This window comes from Accipiter gentilis, chromosome Z (genome assembly GCF_929443795.1).
Source record: "Accipiter gentilis chromosome Z, bAccGen1.1, whole genome shotgun sequence".
Lineage (NCBI taxonomy): Eukaryota > Metazoa > Chordata > Aves > Accipitriformes > Accipitridae > Astur > Astur gentilis.
The window spans coordinates 49,614,540-49,637,535 of NC_064919.1; the positions used below are offsets into that span (position 1 = coordinate 49,614,540).

The window sequence follows — 22,996 nt, forward strand, 5'->3', positions numbered from 1 at the left end:
TGGCTGAAATGTTCCTGCACAGTGTATTTACCTGCTCTTTTGCCCATTCAGTCCAGACATATTTGAAATCAAATTATCTTCCCATTACACCCACATTAATCTAGAGTGTTTCTGTGGATACTCATTTATCAGTGCCACACAACAGTTATCCAAGGGTTTCTTGAGCTTTGACAGTATGTAAATGAGAACAGAATTTGACCCGTTCCTCAGTGTTAAGTTCTCCTTTGAGACAATTGATTATCATTGGGTTTCAAATAGTGATAACATGCTAGCAGTCACCTTGCAAATCCAGGACAAGGAGTTCCCCACGGGTGTACACGTAGGTCCAGTGAGAGAAGGCCAGCATCAGTTCTTCCAGCAAGCTATTGGGAGTAATCTCATCTCCGTTGTTGTTGTTGTATTTCCGAAACTCACCAGTCATGTACTTCTCAATGGTCAGCCACTGGTTCGCTGAATGGCAGTAGATGAGGAAAACTTCCAAGAACCTGTAGATACAAATGCTGTCTATCAGGAGCTGGCAGGGTAATGAACAGCCTCACAGTCAGCACATGACATGACGCAAAACAGATATATCAAAAAGGAGGCCACGACTTCCCTAGCTGGAGCATTTTGAACAGCAGGAGGTACCAAATGGTAGATAGCACAAAGGCTTTCTCAGTTTGATAACTCTCAAAACAAAGCACATGACCAGAAAGTACAGTTTATGGACAAACAACATAACCTGATTTACACCAGCCCACTGTAAATAAGCTATATCAAATTGTCTTATGTTAATTGTATAAAAGGCAATTCTTGCTTAAGTCTAAGGAACAGCGTTATGAAGAGGCTTATTTTGCCATCACATGTAGCTATTAAGACAAAGTGCAAAGCTCCCTACCTTTCCTCTTGAAAAGTTGATTACTATCATTAGACTGTCTAAGCAGCAGCTATGTCAACCCACTATGGAAAAGGAGGTTGCACTAGACCTGGGACACAGTGAAAAGAGAAACCTTTGACACCTAATACTTGAAAGAAAGTGATTTTACCTTGGAGTATAGGGAATAGTATGAGGCTTCACTTGATTGAAAGTATAGATTAACTTCTGGGCAGCCCTTTGCTGTTGGATCTCCTGAAGAAAATAACGTTATAAACATCACTTTCTTCTTCATGAGGAAAGGTGCCATGAAGTACTCAAAACAAACACCTGACTGTATACTGTTTACAAATGGGAGATATATCTTCCTCAAAACCTTTTTCCTTTCCAAAAGATAACATCAAATTGCATGTCAACAATGCTGAAGACATTCACATGTAAGCAGTATAATACTTTAAGGCACATCAGGCTAGACCAGTCAGTGTACCTTCAGGTCTGAACTCACCCTCAGGCAGAGGTGTAACACTGTGCCATCGTGAAAGATCTTTTGCCAAGTCTGAACCACCTCTGGCAGAAAAGACTTCACAATAAATACTTGTCCCAGCTTTAATACATCATTCTCAGACCAAGTACAAATGACCTTCATGGCCCTCCGCAGACCCCCATCCATCTCCTCCCGTGACAGGACTTGGATCATTGCAGCCATACCACGCTGGGACCAGGAAGACATGCTTTTATCAAGGTTCATAGGTGAACTTTCTTCTAGCCGATAAACCGTAACTTCCTCTCCAGCTTAAATAAAAGGAAGTTTTGTTAGCAGAAGCCACACATTGCAGAAACAGGAGAGAACTGCATTTTGATTTGGTGACTTAAAATAACATAGCACTTTACACACCTTTGTAAGACACACTTTAAAAGAGAGCTTTTTTGTCATTACTGTTCATCTGTGTGAAAACTTCACCAGCCTAAACTTACACAACTTACTACATACATTCTGCTTCAAATCTACTGTGATAACGTAAGTGCTCCAAATAGCTTATATTAAGCCACTAAACAGAGATAAATTTAAGACCTCCTGGACACTTCCACACAAGCAAAGCTCATTGACTTATATAGACCAGAATATCAATCTCACTTGCCACAGTTTTTTAAGTACTTAAAGATGGTTGAGCTTTAAAAGTACGTATTTTTCAAGGGTTGCCATTTTAATCTCCAGTGTATGAGCTTTAAATGCCCTGAGTGTGGCTCCCCCTGTTTATGCACTGATGCAGAAGGGGAATTTTTAGTAAGATTGGTTTTAAGTTAATCAAGATCCATGGAACACTCACAGTATTTTCCTTGTAACTATGCTTAACAAACAAACAAAAAAAACCCCCACCAAATAAACAAGGCAAACAAACACACACAGCTTGTAATAGTTATCAACTACAAAATTTAAGGGCTAGAGAGTGCCACCTTTAGACGCAAGCAGCTGAGTTGTTTCAAAAGTGGTAACTTGGCTACGATGAGACAGGGAAATTAGATTGAAAAGGACATGACTTTCCTTGGAGAAAGGAATCCTAGGAGAACAAGCTAAAGCAGATTAACAGGAAGTTTACAGTTTTGGTGTTTTAAACTAAGATTTGTCTTTTTCCTAGAAATTCCAATGTTATTTGTACTGCATAAAACCTTAGATGTTCTGTTCCTGCTAATAACAGTTTTCTGAAAGCAGAACAAACCTGGTGAGCTTTAACTCAGTCACACTCTGTTTCCCTATGTAGTTGTAATAGAATTCCTCTCTTGCAGCGTAAGCAAGACGCCTTTCTGTTGCCATCATTTGTAAACTAGCAGAAAAGTGGACTGACTTTTTAAACCTGGCTTTCCTTCTCACAACTCACATTATTGCAATGTTAATTCATAAGAAATAGGTTTTCACTGGCAAGTGTGATGAGGTAACTACATCTGAAAAATGACAAAGAATGGCATAAGGAAGGACAAACTGGTTTCAGAGGAGTAGATTATGTCCCTGCTCCCAAGCCTACCTTCACCAGTTAGCACAAATGCAGATACTGTCGAACGCCACAATCTGCACACATTTTAATTTAAAATAAAGCAATGGAAAAGTCAGTGTCTTACATAGAAGACAGACACTTGAATAAAGATACTAAAACTAGATGCATTTTTTAATTTTACATTAAATCTTCATTTTATTATCTTTTGACAGTTTAATACCTGGAAAGGTGTCTCCCGGGAGCTTCAAAGATTAGAATGTTCAATATGCTTATAGCTATATTAATTATCTGCAGCAATCTGGTCCCAAGAAATCCTATCATGCTGCAAGTATCAGCAATTAGTTGCTGTGAGACAAAATATTCTGCCCATTGAAAAGAAGGCACCTAGATCTCATGTGTCTAGAGGCAGAGTTTCTGCTGCTGTAAGCCAATACTGCAAACTAATTTCACAACTCTTCCAAACAATTTATTTATTATTCTTTACCACTCTCCAGTTACAGCACAGTTCTTTTTCCTTACTATACTACAAGTTTTCTGTACCAGGTACAGGAATAGTGCTCTTTCAACCAATATCTGTTTTTTTTCTGGATGGGATATCCTATACATATATATATATACATGAGAGAGAGAGAGAGAGAGCGAGAGCATGCAGGTATAAAGGTTAAGGGGAATCTTTTTGCTGTCTTCAGCTATCCTAATGATAGGTATAGAGAAGATGAAGTTAGTCTCACCACTTTGGTTGACAGTAATCACATAAATACCAACAGATAAAAGCTACAGCAAAGGAACCCGCAACAAATACTGCAAAAAATACTAGGTCCACAATAAAGTCAGTCGAACACTGGAAGATGTTGTCCAGTGAAGCTGAGGAATCTCCATTTATAGACATATTCAAAATGCAATTGGACAGGCTCTCAGCAGCCTGATCTGACTTGGCTGCAGAAGGAGTTTCACCAGCTGACCTCCAAAAGCCCCTAAACTACTGCATGACTACAATTCTGTCCTGGTTCTTCTCTTTTAGAAAAGAAGTATTGCTGAAATTAATCCAAGGAAATTTCTCAAACACAGCCTTTAAAAAGATAATGCACTGACTATTTATAAAGCAAAAAACATAAGCAGGAAACTGGTACTCACCAAAGAGCTGCACTGGTGTAAATGGTATAGTCTGAGCAAGTCTCATCAAGTTGTTTCTTTCGACAGCTGCAAACAACATAGATTTCACTACTGTACTGAATAAACAACAAGCTGGCTGAGTTTCAAAAACATCTGGCAGCACTTTAAAGTAGTGTACAAAGCCAAAGAGGCTGCAGTGTGATCCTATGTCAGATCTGATCATCACTCTACCCAGTCTGCAACCCCACTTTGCAGGCCCATGGTATCTCACAAGCATGAGCTGCACTCTTTCCCTTGTGCATTGATTCCCTCCTTCCAAGGAAACAGGCTCTCTGGGACAAGCCCCTTGCACTCTGGCTAGAAGACCTGCTTTTGCTAACTCTTCATCCTCCTCCGTCCACCAAGGACTGCTGCTACTTCCTCCTCCTGCCAGCTCCAGTACAACAACATTAATACTGTGCCAATGCGGTGCATTGGCCCCAGCTGCACTCACCGCCTGTCTTGTCAGGCTCAGAAGCACCTGGGCATTTAGCAAGGCATCACAGGAAAATCCAAGCTTGCCCTGCACAGAGCTGTGTTTCTTCATCTGGGCTCCTTGCCAAACAACATCAGTAACATTATTATATCTCCTTAATTGGCAGCTTATTTCTCAGGCAAACACCTTCAAAACTTCAGAGCGCCAAATAAATATTTATGGATTTGTACTCACAATGACTCAGTTGTCAGGAAGGGGGAGAGAGTGTGAAGTAAGCCACAAAAAGAGTAAGACTAGAACAAGAAGGCAACTCAGATGCTACAGTGCTGCCTGCCTAATTTCCCTATTCAATGCCTGAAGACAAAAGTAGCTTCCAAAGCAGAGAGTGAACCACAACAGAGCTGTGTTTCTCTGCAGAGCAAGCAAAAAGCCCTGATGGCAGACTCTTCCAGAACCTGGACACCATCTGTCCCTCTTTTTAAGATTACTTCTCTGAGCAGAAAATAATTACAGTTTATTTAGCTCAGAAGGACAGCGCAAAGGAGACCCATAACAAGTCAATCCATGAATTAGGGTCCTCATTTGAGAAGATCTGCATTTCAGACTCCACTTCAAAATTTGTTTAAATATTCCGAATTTAACAGGCACTAGTTAACATGCCTGAACTGTTTTAGAGCATGGACTGAAAACCAAGGTCCTCCCTTGATGCCTCAGCAGCAACATGCACTAGTCACAAAATCAGTGCATAGCAGGGACAAGGATGTGAACAGGGGAGCTGCCAGACCTCTGCCAGTGCCCACTCTAGAGCCTGGAGAAGCAATGTGAAGTGGACTTCCACCAACTGCTGAACTTGGGTCAAAACTCAAGATTTTTTGAGTGTGCAGAGGAGCAGAACTGTATTTGCCTGCACAACATGATAGCAAAAATAATGCATAAGCAGTATATGGTCAGGATTTTAGTATCAAGCTTTGGGGCTTAGTTGGCTAAATTCTATCATGATCCTCCTGAGGAAAGAAAACCTACATGGGAAACCTCTCGACACATTTGTCATTTTTTTCATTTCCTTTATGAATATAAAGGAAAGCACTCCCATCAGTGCTAAAAAGTCCTACCCAATCTCAAATAGCATGCTTGACAAGAGCCAAATTAACCACTGCAACAATGCCAAGACGTTAGAGAAATTACTCCTGTACACTGATGACAAACCAGTGCAAATCATGTAGTTTTGTTGAACTTCTGGAGGCTGCCCATGCCCCCGGTGTCATCCTCGGCTGCCCATTACAGGAGGCCACGTCCCGTGGGCAGGTGGGACACCTACCAGCATGTGCTGCTCCACTTTCCTCCAGGAAAAACTGGCGTCCCAGCCATGTGGGAAAGGGAATCTGTGCGTGCTCAGCTCAGGAAGACAGGACTGCGGGCAATTAGTATTCAAATGATGTATTCCCTGCCAGCTTTCCAGGAGTTCATAGGTATATAAACACAGATTAAGTAGTACAGGACCAATTAACTGAAGAAACCAATTCCAGAAAGTACAAAGGAGGATGTGGGAGGTGTGAGGGGCAGTGACAGCTATAAACAAATGAGAGCCTCCTCTGCCCCCCGCAAGGAATTGGAGCTCTATTCGTTGTTTCCACTGTTATTTTGAAAGCGATTATCTACCTTCTGCTCTGAATTTGCCAGAAATACTGGGAATGGAGCAATTAGAAGCAAGAAAACAATTCATAATTTCCTCACTGGAGTGTTAGGTATGAATTAATACAGAACCTTCTTAGCAGTGGGCAATTGTGCAACTCCTCAAAATGAAAATCACAGAGGATGGCAGGGGAAGAACTAATGATCTTTTTAATTTGTTAAATTACTCAGCTATCATTCTGGTGCCTCCTGCTTACCTGAGTAGTGATGATGCAGATCTTGAGATGTTTTCAAGCAGGCAAAGATATCTGAAATAACGTTTAAAGGGTCATTACGTTAATTATTATAGCAGAGATAAATGCATGAATTTTTAATTCCTTCCATCCCAGAGTTTGTCATGAAACAGATTAATCAGAATTACTGTCTCAGCATTCTAAAGAGGAGAATCACTAATAGGCTTTAACTACATTATAATGTACAGTATACTGGCAGATTTCAGTCATCATCGTAATACAGCCAGATGACTTATTTGTTCAGGGAAATTGTGGGAAACTTGGGATATTAACCTCAAGGACATATAGCTTCTCTAAGCCAATTACACCTCTGGGATAATTAAAAGCACTTTGCTGTCCATCATGCTTCACAGCCTCCCAAAGGCATGATTTTTCCAACTCCTTCCCCAGTCATTAAGCATTCCATTAACTATACTATTACACCAATGTTATAATAATACTGTCACATTAACCCACAGCATCTAAAATGCTGTTAAAATATAAACAGACAACAAGTTCTGTGGTTACATATTCAGCAGGCACAGCCAGATCAAATTTGGTCCAAAAATCTGTTTTATAAAATGTCTTTTTAATAAAACCAAGATTAATGAGCATGTTTCTATTAATTAGATGAAATAACTTTTTTCTATTGGAAAACAATCCTCCAAAATGCCAGATTATTTCAGAAAATATGTTTACTGTACTACTTTTAATTCTGAAAAATGAGATAATCAAAACTGAATCTTCATCACAATATTTGAGCATTACACTTTTCTTCTTGGTGTATTTTATTTGTTTATATTCCCTTTCCTAGCAAAAGAGATCTTAAATAAAAAACCACAGATAGATGTTGGTGGAAGGGCCAGCATTTCCACTGAGTGCGCTTGGTGATTCAAGGTCCCTTTTGCTCTCTTTCTTGCTGGACCCAACTAGTTTCACTACATTTCATATGTTGTAAAACAACAAATATGAAAAGGGGAATGGTGACTAAGTAATTCCTTTCGAGAATGGGAAAACCGGATTTTAATCAAAGCCATGGTGCACTCTAGAGAGTAGCCCCACAATTCACTACACTTGCAGCAGTGTGCTTCAGCACTGCAGCATTTTGTGCAAAGCCAGACCCAGAAAGAGCAGCGCTCGAAGAGGAGGTAAGTCTAAAAGCAACTCATTTCTGTATCACAGCTAGCCTCAAAAAGAGATAGATGCCCAGCTGCTCAGCTTCCTACAGCTAAGTGGCATGTCAGGAAAACTGTAAGATAGACTAAAAGGCAACAAATACAAGTTAAGTTAACTAGCACGCTACTTCAGTGGAACAAAGTCATTCCCTGCTATAACCTTGAATTTCTTCATTGGCCATTTCATAACAAATTCAATCCTTCACTGATTTCATAATTTCAGGGAAACCACAGAAACAGAGGAATTACACCAAACTCCAACTTGAAAAATAGGCATACGTTAAAAATTTTACATCACAATCTATCCTTAGGTATCCAACCTGTTTTAAATCAGGTTGTCTCTTAGACTGCCAGGGATGAAAGCAGCACCATCATATTAAAGAATTTCCTTCTCCTGAAAAGGACAACATTACTGGGCAGACTAGAATGAAAATAGATCTTTTTAAGATTTTGCAGTTATCACGAGGAAAACATGTCCTCATAAAAAAAATCTTTCACTTTAAAGTACAAAATAATAATTAACTTATGAAACAATAGCTGAATATTTTCTTGTAACCCTCCAACTATAGGAAATTAACCTCCTTTTGGATTTTGTACTTCAGAATTGTCAGAGTAAGATTTGCAGAGAGGAATTAACATGAGTGACAAGCAACCAAAAACTTACTGCCAGTTTCCTCTGAAGATCTCAACCTGTTTAAAAGCAAACATTTGATATTTTACTCCAAAACTTCTGTCATTAAGTTAACACCGGTACATATATAAAGATGTGATCTATGTGAAGGTAAAATTCACGATGGTTTGATCAGCCATCATAAAACAAAGTAACCCTCAGAGCAACTTTGTTCATTGCAACAATCAACAAATAATCTTCAGTTACTGATGAACAGCCACATTTTCCTGCATATTTCTTTGTCTGCTTTATGTTGAGCTGCTCTTACAATTCTGCACCACTGTTCATATCGTTTACAATGCAATAATGGTATCACTTAAAGACAACTTCAATCATATACACAAGTGTTCATTTTTCAATCAATGCTGAGATGTATTCAGAGCTACATATGCCATTACCATTGCTTGCACAAAAACAGACTTTTAAAACTGATGGTCCTTTGGATTAGCAAGGCTGCAGAAAGACTACAGCATCAGCATTACTGTTAAAGCAGTCTTTGTTACAGCAGACAGCAGATATGATTCACCTCACAGACCAGAAAGATCCCACTGAAGACAACAGACGAAGTGACAGAATCAGGCCACTCAATGACCTGTAAGTCCTGCTGGTAAGTATGCAGTTTGCCTACTGCCTATAAATGACTGGGTAAAACCAACCAAACAAACAAAAACCCCAAACAACCACGGGATGGGTAAAAAACACGGTATCTTTTTTCGTCTTCCCATAGTGAAATCATATGGGGTGTGACAGCTCTCTAGTGTCTTTTACTTATTATATCCACAGTGTTACTAAGTAAGAAAGGTATAAAAGAAATTGATTAAAATAAGAAAGAAAAGGAAAAGGAACATAAAGACAGCACTGCATGTGGAAAAAATACCCCCAGTATTAAGATAATGATTAATCAAGCTGGGAAAAAAAATAATCAAACAATACAGAATAAAATTGAAAATACTTTTGAAATCAGTATACTTTCACTAAATATAATCAAAGCTTAATAACTATTGAAAACCCATTAAGAAAACCAAGCTAAATATTTTGTAAATGTGCAGACTCAGTATGAAAAAGATTAATCAGAGAATGAGACAAGCTTTCAGGAGCTGCTAGCATTTTAATTATTAAAAAAGGAAACAAGCAATTCGCACAGCAAAAGCAAACGCAACTTTTCATGCTCACTAGATTGGAATAATGGCTAGTTAAAGATGTTATAGTGATCTTCGTGATTGAATTAGAAAATTGGATTATTCTTAGAATAAAAAGGGGTGTCTATTCCACCTAAAATTATACACTTCGTTTAAATGGATCTTCTTTATCTCCATTAATCAGGCTTCATTTAAAGAAACTTAAACAGACTGAATTGCCTTAACTCTTCATTTCACATAAATTTCTCATCCTAAGTATATTGCAGGACTGAAGTGGAAACCTGCAGAAAGTGTACCACTCTCTTTCTAAAAGCATGTGATGAATATCTTAATACACCAGTAATACATACGAGGAGTTCCTGTTCACATTACTTTTCTTGGTGGTTCCAAATATGCTATTACTCAAATCCTGTAAAGAAAAGAGATACTTTTACTGGTAAAATCTGCACATCACTGTCATATACACACTGCACTCAAAAAGGTACAATCTTGAAAACACTTGTTGATACGCTTGTTAGCATGAATAATGACACTGACAGGCACTGAGTCACAGCACTGCCATACCTACACTAAAATGGAACTAATGTTCTCACATTACAGTTCTCCATGCTGTCTCTATACATTTGAATAAAATATTCAGGTACCCACCTATATCTCTATACACTCAATACACTCACAATAGCATGTTGAAGGTTTTCTAATATGGACAGTATTAGAGAACTCTCTTTATATTAGAAAATTCCAATGTAGGGATAGGTTTTATAGTGGTTGAAAATAAAATGTACCCTAAACCTCTATAACAGAAGAAGGTAACACACTGAACAGCTTTCCAGTGATATTTAGATCACATATTTTCCAGGTCTTATAGTTAAAGAAATAATCAAATAGTCTTTTTAAACTTCCAGCCATATTAGGGAAAATTGGGCCAGCCAGGTCTTCCTAATGTGCTAGTCAGAAATGGCAGAATGGGCAGATTTCAATGCTCAAAATAAACAGAGCTCCCCCAAAAAAATTCAAAGATGACAAAGTTTAAAGATAACTTAAGTAAAATTCAGCTTTGAATATTATCAGAAACTTAATTCACTATTAATTTTTTTTCACTCATATTTGCACCTTATAGCTTGCTTTGCAGATGAAAAAATCTTTAACAAAACCAAAACTTTCCTACATACACTCTTGCTTTGCTTCCTGCTACCCATCAGGAGGGATTTCTGAACCACTGGTGTTCAATAGGTAAATCTGAGAAGTACCACTTTAGGAAAAATACATTTCTTTAAAATATATCATACTCCAAGCAGAACAGTTAGATGCAGCAACATTGCTACATCTCAACAACATATATAAATTCTCATAACCCAGACAGGACTTAAGGAGACACATAATGACTCACTGGGTATTTGAGGCTGTACCTTGAAAGAATAAATAATTTGAAGTTGGCATACTGGAAGTGACTAGTTTCAGCCTCACTCCAATCCTGCTGTAATCAGTGGAATTTTTCTGAGAACTTTAAAAATCCCACCCTTCAGTTTTACCCAAGACATCTTAATATGAGTTTTGAAGCACCAGATTATGTGGTCCCTTCACACAGTTTTCCTGTGTACCTTTATTTTGCTTGTCTGACCCCGTGTTTCACATTTCAAAGATTTATTGATTTAGACTCCATGCTCAGGTTTTACAGAATACAAATTCAGTAAATTTATTTCTATTTCTATTTCTCTCTCTCTCTCTCTCCACTCTTTCATAGGAAAACCTGTTATTTTTAAAATTTACATTCAAGCTCTCTTTTCTGGTATTTGGGATTCAAATCCTACAGCACTAAGAACAGCAGATCTGGAACCATCTAGTTTATTTTTATTCCTTTAAAAAAAAAAGGCGACTCATAGCACTCACAGTGAAAAATGAGCTAGGCTTTAAAGATCACCATTTTAATAATCAAGAGTGCTATAAGTAAAACAAGCAAGGAAGGGTGCTGTTGAAAAAGGAAGAGGGAAGGATTACTTCATAGTTCCTTTTCTTAATGTAGTCGCTGTTAATTTCCTTTCATACCTCTCAGATACCCCCGCACAATGTAGTGAAAGAAATATTTTCTTCCATTAGCTACACCTTTTTAAAACAGACAGAAGTCTCTATAATCCAGATTCCTGCCCCTAGTCTTCGGTAAATATAAACTGATCTAGCCCCATCAAAGTCTATGAGCCTATGTTGATTTACATAGGCAGAGGACCTTTATATTATAGAGCTGCAAACTAATTCTGTTAAATAATAAGATATGGTCCTTATAAGCCAGTGGTTAAGAAATCTAAACTTTGCAATTATTATGAATACTTAACTCCCACTTTGCAAGAAATAACTATCTCTGTGTGATAGATTAAGAGCTATATAGCTAACTTTTCAAAATTTACTTCACTCTGCTAACCAATTTTGCCTATAGGTTCAAGATCAAGCTGTGTGCTCACTCATTGCCTAATTAAACATCAACACATGCGTCATTTCCGACCAACTTCATACTCACAGCTACTCCATGATTCAATAATTTAATATCCTACTTCAATAATCTTAATAGAGTGTTAACAGCTGTTAAATTATTCATTTACTCACACACATACACTGTGCCAGCAGACAACAAAAGTTCTTTGTCTCTCAAGGGGTATTTCATGACAAAAAAACCTACAGTGGCAAGTCCAGGGACATCCTGGGCTCATCCCAGCCAAAACTATGGACTAGGATGTGCAATCTTAGGTCTTACCTCTCGAGAATGCCTCAGGTAATCACAGAATGGTATGGTATGCCTACCGATGTCTTGATTTTTCATTTTCTGGTGCATGTAACTGAGGCGTTCCAAACCTAGCCAAAAAAGCAGGTGTCAGCTATTTCCAGTGTGTAGATGAACAGCTCTACTGCTACAAACTAAGTACCTATGCAGTGCTAATAAAATAAACACTTATATACCCTACTGCCTCAGCAAACATGTAATGGGCTATAAACCAATAACAGAGTTTCATAGGGTTAAAACGGACTGTTCCCATTCTGTGTCAGCAGATTTTGGAGGAGTGCAGCCCTTCTCAGACCATGCTGTGCTGAGTCACAGCATTTGCTGGTGCTTCTCCCAGCAGCTCGCAGAATGAAGCCAGTGAGCCGCATCACAGCAAAACTGAAAGATAAGATGAACTATGCAAAGGATTTCTGAGAATGAAAGAGCTGGAGAATTACTAAAAGAAGAGTAAGAATGCCATTCCTTTTTCATTCCAACAGAGACAATACAAAATTCATTTATTCCCTTTGGAGGATGCGTTTCTCAGCAATGAGTAATGAATAATGCATGCAGAGGATCTGCCAGCAGATACAGTATCGCAGCACTGCCTGTGAGTGTAAGCGCCTGGAGAAATTCACGAGAGTTTATTTTTGCAATTAGCCAGCATGCCACTTTAGAAGACACCTCAGGAGAGGTGGCAAGGATATCATCCTCCTTGCTTCCCACTTATTCCTGAGGAATAGTACTCTACTATCTCCCACGCAAGACAGGCAGCACTCCCGGAAAGTTTTAACTGACCTCCCATCCAACCTATGTCCCTTTTGCCTCTGCAATGACGCAGCAAATAACCAAATTGTGTGTGTCTGCAACCTAAGTCTAATTCTGTAAAAATTATGCCATAAGGTGAAAGTGGTGGATAACACTTTGAATTTATGAATTTTTATTTACTGCTTCTTTTTTAAAGCTGTTCTGAATTTCACCATCTGCAAAATATCACATACTTAGCTGACTGAAATTAGACACAGTGAGCCAGTTTTTGCTGTGTTTCTCTTGCTCATCCCAGACATTGATCTCTGCGGGCTCTGAGCTCACTTGGGTGTTCTGAGGACAATCATCCACTCTAATCACCTGGCAAGACACAGACAAAATGACACTCGATTTATAGGATGACTAGCACCTCTGCAGTTCCTCTGACAGCCTATGATGTGGCCTTTCAGAGCATAGCTGAAATGCCAATGACTGAACTTGTTCTCAACAAAAAAACAGATTTTCACATTGTTGTTACAAGTTGCAGAAGACATATTGCTTTTGTCCAGTAAATACTACTGATGAAAGATCTAGCACTACAGCTTTTTAAAACAAAGTTTGAAGTTCCTCAGAATACCTTCAGAGGTATTAGGTCTCAAAGTTCAAGTCTAAGATCTGTTGCTGACCTGAGCATCTTATGTAAACAAATCAGTCTTCAGCTTTCATCTCACTAAACAGAGATAACTCTTTCCAGTTGAAAAAGATCCTAGGAATCTCTTTATAACTCTATAAATAGGTTTTTGTATATGTACACACACATATAGTTATGAAAGTTGCCCCATATATATGACAGAATCAATACACTGTCTGAAATGCACTAAATGTTTGATGGATTCAGAGAAAAGACTGCAGGACTCTTGTAGGCAGGAGACAACTTTATGAGGCCTAGTTTGCTTGTTTAGAGTGGAACACTGCCTGGATATAGCTCACCACTCCTTCAGTCTCTCCCAGATCATATGAAGCCTCCCTAAGTCCTCCTGCAGCTAAAGTGCAAGGACTGGTTCTTCTCTGTGTAAAATCAATAACAGCCCTGGTATACTATCTAGCAAAGCCCATACACTTCAACCCATTCAAAACCAAAATCCCACACATTCAAACAAAAGGGAAATTAAACCAAAGCCAGACACACAAAAAGATCCCCCAATTTGTGTGCAGCATTTTAAATGTATACAATTTCAACTAAGCCACACTGCAGAACTGCTCTAATTGAATGAAAAAGACAGCTATGCGATACTTTATTCTCTTGCACCTGCACATACCGGCACCTGAAGGGGTTTTTGATTCTTCTTTCCTCTCCCAGACTTTCTGTCTCTGTTTTGTTGTTTTGCTTTTGTTGCCTCACTGTGGTGTAGCTCACTGGATCGTAAAGACTCTGTGGGAAAGAGTCAAAAACCACCATTAAACTACAGAGCTTTTCTTTACTAAGAGAAGATCTGATAAGACTGAGAGTTGGCAGATCTCCAAAGCAAGCTGAGAAAGACTTGTGACACCCAAAGCTAATACTCAGGCAGTTCAGTGCAAAGATGTGCACCATCACAAGGTACAAAACAACAAAGGTTATCCATCACCTCATACTACTCATACTTAGAACTGGATCTGCCATATTTTAGCTGTTGGTAAGCAAACTTGGTGGTGGACAAGAAGGGTTTTAAACTGGCTATAAAAATGTATACCTCTTAATTGTCCATGCACCCATCTGACCTATGATACTGTTAATGTATCTCTTAGGGATTGTGTAATTCATTTTGGCTCCTGTAACTCTTGCATTGCGCACCCAGGGCAGAAGACTTCTCCTGAGCAAGCACAGTCCGTCACCCTAGATGTGTAGCCACAGCCATAGGGATCCCATGAGATGGGGAGAATCAGGGTGTCTGGCACACAAGTGTGGTGCAGCTTGGATACCACGCACATTTCAGAAATTCCCTACAACACTCAGACCTAGCACAAAGAAAGTGAAGGAGTAACTCTGGACTCTCTTCTACTACATTCAACTGCAGTTAATACCTCCTGGGTGCGAGCAAAACATTTTTATAATGTCTTGGGCTCCCCAGTAAAAGATACTGTACAGGTGTAGTGTTTTATAATTACCATCTATGGCCTTGCAGGTTTTCCCTCTTTTCTCTTTCTTAGGCGACTGTAAACTGTTGCTCCTGCAGAAACTCCAGTCCCTCCAGAGTGGGCTGATCCAGAAGGAGGTGCTGCGTTTCAGCTTGTTCTGAGAGATGATGCTGCTGTGATGTGAACTGTCAGAGTTGTAGGAGAAGGACTTCGATTCTCTTATCTGGACATGCCTGGGAGGACTACCTGTGCAATTGCAGTCACTGTTGTAGGTGGAATGTATGCACAGGGCTGCCTTCCTTGATTCTGAGCTGAAAACCCCTTTTTCATCACCTTCAGAGAATCCCCAGTTCACATAACCACCTTCAGTTTTTTCCCTGTCATCACAGGAGGGTGCTGCACTCTCTTCAATATCGAGTGACGTCTGGAGACCGGGAGGATGATCAGCCTCTACGACATTAGTCTTTTCTGATGGCAAATGAATAACAAAATCTCTCTGGCTCCATTGATAATCTTCTGGCTCTTTTCCAATCAGGCTGACACTCTGCAAGTTTCGCTGCACCACAATGCTACTTCGCAGTTCATCTCTGAATGCATTGTCCCTGTACTTGGCAGGAGTGCTCAAAAAGGACAAATTTAAGGCAACATCCTCAGAGAAAGACCCTCCCTGATGGTCAGGGGGCACCAGCAAAAATTGTCCATATCTAGGGGTTGACTTAGTCTCAGAAGATACTCCTGAAGTGAGTGTGTCACTTTCTATTTCTATCTTTCGAGAGCTGTCTTCTACCACCTTGTTACTTTCAGTCTTCAATACATGGTCTTTGCACTCTGATGGCCACTGACTCCTTACCAAGCTCCGTAAGAGGGAGGGTGGCATGCTGTAGTAGTGGTATTTTTTGTCATACAAACATTCCAGGCTGCTCAAAGTCTTAGAATAGAGTGCATTGCTCCAGCTATGGGGCAGCTTCCTACAGGTTCGATGTTTTCTGTCAGCCAGTAAGGCTTCTTCCACCTGCAAGGTGTCTACAGCTGAAAGCACTTTCAGGATGTCCACTGTCAAGGCAGACAGGTCTTGCAAATGTCCTAGCTGGCTGTCCAGGGAGAGTAAAGACTCCTTGATATAAAATACCTTCTCATGCACTTCTTTAAGCTGCAGAAACATCTCCTCCACTCTAGGTGAAAAAAGAAAATATAATTAAAATACCGAAACACAGATGTTTACTTCTGTTTGTCAGATGATGAAGGAAGCCATCAACACATTTCAAAAAGTCAGTGTTTCAAACAGCCCTTTTTTTTTTTCTTCAATGGTGACTTCCATTTCCATTAATATCTATATTTGACAAAACCTATCCAGACTTACAACATGTCCTTCAGATTACCAGGCCAGCAGCCAGTGACTTTTAAAGAAACAGGCTTTTTGTTCAAGGAGTATCTGTTTTACAGACTGCTATTTTCCAACTAATGTCCATTCCTTGCCATAGAACTACTAAACCGTGGACAACAGGACACAGCTTTTGCAATGCTGCATTGGCTATTGCTGTAAATGTAAAATGCTGTAAAGTATACTTCTTGTCAGCCAGTCATCCTGCATTTCTACACTTCTTGTGCAAGAATGAGAAGGACAAGGCTCACACAAACCTACAGATACTCTTGCATTTCTCAAATACTGGAGACTACTGGGAAAGAGGTCTTCTCAAGAACCTATCTGGCCTCTGCGAACAGATTCTGTATATCTGATGCCATCAGTTATCTTCAGGTAAAATTCAACTGCCCAAAAAGCAAAGCATTTTTTTATGGTCTTCAAATCCCCAGTGAACAGTGCAAGAACTTCTTGGCCTGGAATGGTATCATTTTAACCAAATCATTATCTTCACATTTCCTGAAGATACTCTCCCTAGTGCTCTATCACTAAGACAATGATAAACTAGCTGCAGGCAATATGCAGAAGTTGCTCTTTTCCTTTGTCACTGAATAACTAAAAGATGTAGTATTTAACCAATAACTGAATAAAATCAAAGACTAGTGCTCTGAAATATTTTATTCACCTAAATTAATTTCTTGTATTAATGTCATATAATGCTGTGCAGTGTTTCACCTTTGCACTCAGAGAAAAATTCCTTTCCAGATCTATATTTATCCACTAAATGAAATCTTCTTGCTGTAATCAATTCTCCAGGTTTTGAACAAAGCTACTTATTTTATTTCTTTTACAGGAGACATTCATTTTGCCTGTGTGTTTTGCTTCAGTATGCAGAAAATAAGATTATGAGCAGGCAAAGATTAAGAGGCTATCTTTCTCTAGACAAAACACATTTATTAGATGAGACCAGTATTGGCATTCAGTAAGACTTTTTATAGCACTCACTTTCTTTAACTGTTCCCATTAAACTTAATGGCAGCTTTGCCATTGATTTCAATAGAAAGCTAAATTAGGCCAATACCAAGAGTTTTGAAACCCCATTGACAGCTGTATATTGACATTTTGCAAACCAAGACACTACATTGCAGATAACGCTACAATGGTTATACGGCTATTTCTGTAAACAGCAATTATACTTAATCACAAGCAACACTCTCACAACGTTCCTACATTAACATGTATTGCATGCCATACTCTGGCATGTTTTCATGGTGCTACCTGGTCTGCAAAAGTGAAACTGAGCAACACCTTGCTATACCCCTTTAACCACCTGCACACTGCACTCATCTGGGGATGCAATTCTGCCTGCAAGGCTTCCCAGCCAGGCCTGCTATCAGTTCAAACAGATACATTGTATTTCCATCAAATTAGCAAAGCCTATGCATGTTATTACTCCTCATGTTCATAGTGACCATAACCTGTTTCAAAAGCATTAGCTTATTAAAGCCTTTTTATATGACAAATGTATGCAAAGAGCACAAATCTGAAGCAAAACACACCTTTCTGTTGTCAGACGGATCCTTTCACTGTCACTGGAACTCAGGCTTTCATTCTTCTCATGAAAATATTTCTCCACACACTGTTCCTCAAAGTCGTGGAGTTTCTTTAACTCCTCATCACTCAGGTACAGCTCTGAACAAATGAGGTAGGAGTTGTTATGAAGCATGCTGAGAAATGCAATTGTTTACAAGCATCCATGAGAAAAAAAGAAAACTGTCGGAACTGTTTTCCTCCCCCTCCCTTGACAGGAATAAATCAGATTTAACCCCATGAATTTGGGCTTATGTATAAGGACTTAACATGCCATATACATGTAATCGTGTTTTTTATCCTTCCTTAGCCAGGGAGCAAAATCACACTGACAAAAATTCCAGTGCAATCCCTTTTAAAGCCTCAAAAGTACATACCCAAATTGCTGCTCACAAATATGTATTTTCTCCCAAACTTTTTCCTGTATTTTGCTGTACATGTGGGACTCACGAGACTTATAGGTATGTAAGACTTACAAAGATTTCACCATAATTTGGTCCAGGCATTCATTTAGGGCTAGTCATCTGTAACAATTACAGTCCTTTCGGGTACTCAAAGCTACAAAGCTTTTTTTTTCACCTAATTGCTTCACATGTTCATTGGTATAAAACAATAAGCAAAATTACTGGGTGAAATAGAACACATTCAAAAGTTTAAAACCCCACAGCTTGGGCTGCTTATGATGCTATTCTTCTAGCACACCGTGACTTCTGAGAGAACAGATCAATTACAAGTCAGTATGAAGAGATGCATATGATGAAAAGCACCTTTTTTCTTTCCTTTTTTTTTTTTTATGTACCAGAGTCCTCACTGTGCTTGCTAGGGGCTATCTGTGTCAGGCAACACGGCAGTATTTGCTATAAGCATGTAATACTCGGCTGCAACACACAGCTTACTGGGGAAGCCCCCCGCAGTGCTCTGGGGTCCCCATCTCACTCCGAATGAGACTTGATCACCTCCTAGGCTCCTTTACCTCCTAACCCATCTATGTTCTTGCTTCCAATATGTTACTCTCTGTATCTTGGTACTTTCATCGATTTTCCACAGGGTGGCACTGGATCCTCATTGCTAAAACCAGTTAATTCTAACCACACCAAAATTTAAGCAGAAGAAACTTATGAAGTAATTATCAAGCAATGCATAGGCATATAGAAAAGGGACACAAAAGTACATAAACAGAAAAAAGTCTCCTTCTGAGAAAAGTGTAGGCAAGGCATAAGCCCTCTTCTATCCAAGGACTTTTAGATGTGCTAAGCAGTGTTTTGGTTTTCCTTGCGCCTAATACACCTTACAAGAAAAACACTCTCTATGCTATGTCAGTGACTTATACTATGCATGCATATAAAATAAACAGCAGTACTTCAAAGGCAGGCTGATGTATCTAGTCATGATAGATGAGCTGAGCCTGGCAGCAGGAGTAAAGCAGCTCAGCTTTGATTAGTTAAGCCCATTTTTTAACTCTGTAACCACCTGTGAGCTTGCCAGATCTTCAGGGATTCATGTTCAGCAGAGAAAATTCTAAGTGGAGCATAACCCACGCACGGTCTGCTCACCTCTGTTATTAGGCATCAAGGATGTACATTGCATCAGAAAGGATGAGGCCATATAATACTACGCACCAACGTTCCCCTATGTTTTTTTAGGTAAGGTTACAGCCACCAGACTCTTCTTGTTTCCCATTCCCCTGCCTCACCCCACCAACCACCAAGCCCCACTACTGAGTAGTCATTCCCACCCCAACATCTTGTGGTCCCCTCCCTGCAACGGCTAGGGCTGCTCCTGGCAGAGCTGCAGGAGCTGGTGACAGTAGGACAGGGAACTGGCATTGCCTGAAAAAGTCATTAGGAAGGACCCTGAGATGGAGAAATCCAGGTTGGGAAGGGTGAAGGAGGTGGGCTTAAGGTGCAGTGATGAGCCAGTGCACAAAGGCAAGGATGCAGCATGGAGGCGGGAGGCCCCTATCTATGCTCTCTCTCTCTGCATCTCCCATCACTGGATCTCCTCTGTGGCTACTTTCTCTGGGCAATTAAAAATGAATTGTTGGTCTTTTCAGGACAAACATACAGAAATGTGTACCTCCAGTATTGTTTACTTTCTTTCAAAATAAGGCTTTTCATTCCTACAGAGTAAGTTGCTGTCACTTTATTTATTTCAGCTCAGAGTTGTGATGTATTTTGACTGATGCATAGTATGTAGCACAGCAAAAGCTACATACAAAGCAAAGCATTCCCCTAGTCACAGTCACTTTTTCCTACAAGAGCTCTCAGACAAGCAGGTTAAATTCAGTTTTGCAAATAAAAACAGCCTCCTACCCAGCGAATTTTTTTTTTTTTTTTTTTTTTTTGAGGAACTGAGCTACAAAGTGATGGGAGGCTGGCAAAACATTCCTCATGAACTATTTCTTCTAGTCCCCAGCTTAGCTCTGCTTACTTAGTCCAACGTCACCTTCCTCTTGATCCAGCTCATTTGGGGGCCGATGGTGGAAGATGCGGTTTATCAGAAGTCCAATGTGGCTCAGGAGGATGAATGGTGGGGGCAGCCATGGCTTCTCATGGTAGGTCATAATGTAGCGGTACCGGTTGTACTTCCAGAGCTTGTTTGATATGGATTTCAAATCATAATAAACGTTACTGAGAAGAAAGATAGAGGGGGGATGGGGGTAAAACACTCCTGTGAGGAATACTCCCAATACAGCACAAGATGCTTGTCTACAGATCTAATGTGACACTGAAGAAAAGTCCCATCCCTCCAGCGAGGTAAATCAGCTTAGCAACTTTCATTTAACAAAGCAGCAGCATGTGCCTGCAGCTAGTGCACTGAGAATGAGATCTTCAAAGCTGCCTAACGGATTTGGAGATCCAATTCCCATTCACATTAATGGGAACTGGGCAAAAAAGTATCCCTGAAGTGGCTTTGAAATCTCCGCCAGATTATTTAAACTTTAATACATAGCCTAACTGAGAATTCAACATTGTCTGCCTCTTTGGACTGGATTAAATGTAGGAGTCAGGCTAAGGGAAGACTGTTAACAAAATGGTTCTGTGCACTCCCCCTAAACAAAATACTTGCTGCAAGACACAGCTACATGAGCAATTCTTCTGCAGGGTACTCTTTGGAGCTGTTATATTACTAAAAGTGACTGTTGTTGCACTGAATAATTTCCTGTATCTACTATCATAGAACCAAGCACAGGAAAGCAACTTTGTGGTTTCTGGCACTGTAATTTCAGTTGCACTGTCATACTACACAGACTGCATATAATCACAAAAACATCAGCTTTGCTTCTGGGAGCATAATTAAATATATTGCTCATACCCATTTTTGGTCCCACTTCTGGAACAATCAAATCGCTAGGCAGAAGATTTAACATATCATTATTGCTGAAGGTTTAAATCTAGAAATAATTCAAATTACAATTTCACAGCTGTGTATTACAAAAAAAAAAAAAAAAAAAAAAAAAAAAAGATGCCTTGCCACAATTTCAGGAAAGGGATTTCTAATTGGAAGTGGGAATAGGATGAGTCTTGATCATTCAGGTTTTTTGAATATTAATCACTACATTTCTTCATCTTAATTTTTTTAACCTACAGCTGACTTTTTCTTCCCCAGAAATACTAGAACTCTAGGAAATAACAATTAACTATTTGGGTTAGACTGCTCTTTACTAATATTTTACAGAACTTGAGCTACTACAAAGGTTTCCCTGTTAAAACTTTAAAGGTCAGAATTACTATAAAGATACTGATTAAATATTATGGAATTACTATTAATTACTACAGAATTACTATAAAGAGCCTTCCTACCCAGGCAACAGACATTAAAAAGCAGATAGTTAAAAACACTACAGTTAGATTTCAGTCTAGAACATATCAAATTGCACCAAACAACAGGAATTTTCAAATTATTTCCTAAAGGAAGAGCATGCTCCTACAAAGTCATTATCCTCTTCCCTTGAATACCTTCTCCACTTATCTGTCAATTTAAACCTTGGGCTACCCTATGATGAACTTTATATAGGCTCTCAGCACAACAAATACAACTTCCACGAACAATGGACAAACTACTTCAGAGCTGAATTAATGTTGTTAGTTTGCCAGCTGGAGTTGTCCACTTTCACAGAGTCAGACTCTGTTTAAATGGCAAAACAGTTTAGGTGTCTGCTCACCATCCCCTTCCTCCCACCCTCTTACCTCCACCATTCTTTTTTTATTCACTGGATCCCCATGGAAGATGGGGTAACAACCACCATCAACATGCCCCTGCTGTGGCGTTTTTGGTGAAAGGCTTTTGCAGAAGTGTTGGCAGAACAAGTATTAGTTGCTTTTGCTTTTGTAGTAATATACCATGGTACCTACTTAAAGAAAGCAATAAGCAAGTTGACCATGATGATGTACTGCACAAATAGGTAGACAGCTTGGAGGAACGGCGTGAGGAAGGAGCCAGGAGGACAGTCTTCATTGGTTTCACAGACTGAAATTGAAGGACATACAGAGAATGGTTAGCATGGAAATCAGAGCAGAGCACAACAATGGCATGTGCTTGTCATTTGCCCCAGCAAGAAACAGAATAGTCCTCATTACTTGCATGGAGATACATACTAAAATTCCAACTAAAAAGTCTAATTCCACATAAAAGAGATCTGAGACCTCTTCATGGTACTACTCCCCCATAGTTTCCATTGCAATTCATAAACTGTAGACATCATTTCATACATATCCATTCTTATGCCAGTCACCCCGACTTTTTGTTAAAGAGAAAAATAATGCAGCTGAAATGTATTTGAGAGAAGGCATACACTCAAGTAAACTGAAATACAAATCTTTGATCCTTAAAGCAATTGGAAAAGTTTTCACTGATTCCACTGTGGAAAGGATACAGCGCAAGGGCTGCTTTATCAGTACTGGAGTGTTATTCCTTCAGAGCTTCAGTAAGATCACATTAACTCATGTGCAAAAGGATATATGGCTACAAATGTTTGTGAGACAAAGCAACAAATCATAGAAATTAAGGGATCTTAATATTTTTAAACTGTCAAAATAAATACTTTTCAGTCCTTATAATTTTTACGCAAATATCACGTTTGAGGAAATTTTAAAACACATTTATAAG

General features: G+C 39.3%; 1 protein-coding gene across 1 annotated transcript in view; it reads right to left on the minus strand.

The window, feature by feature from the left end:
- Positions 1-8,143: 8,143 nt before the first annotated feature.
- The window catches only part of TRPM6 (transient receptor potential cation channel subfamily M member 6), a 73,770-nt gene continuing 58,917 nt past the window's right edge, over positions 8,144-22,996 (minus strand). The window contains exons 24-32 of the mRNA XM_049795470.1: positions 22,243-22,357; positions 20,318-20,517; positions 17,857-17,989; positions 14,968-16,109; positions 14,139-14,251; positions 13,074-13,200; positions 12,067-12,164; positions 9,671-9,729; positions 8,144-8,201 (exon numbers count right to left, since the gene is read on the minus strand). Of these exons, the coding sequence (XP_049651427.1) occupies positions 8,144-8,201; positions 9,671-9,729; positions 12,067-12,164; positions 13,074-13,200; positions 14,139-14,251; positions 14,968-16,109; positions 17,857-17,989; positions 20,318-20,517; positions 22,243-22,357 (2,045 nt within the window). The remainder of the gene's footprint in view (positions 8,202-9,670; positions 9,730-12,066; positions 12,165-13,073; positions 13,201-14,138; positions 14,252-14,967; positions 16,110-17,856; positions 17,990-20,317; positions 20,518-22,242; positions 22,358-22,996) is intronic.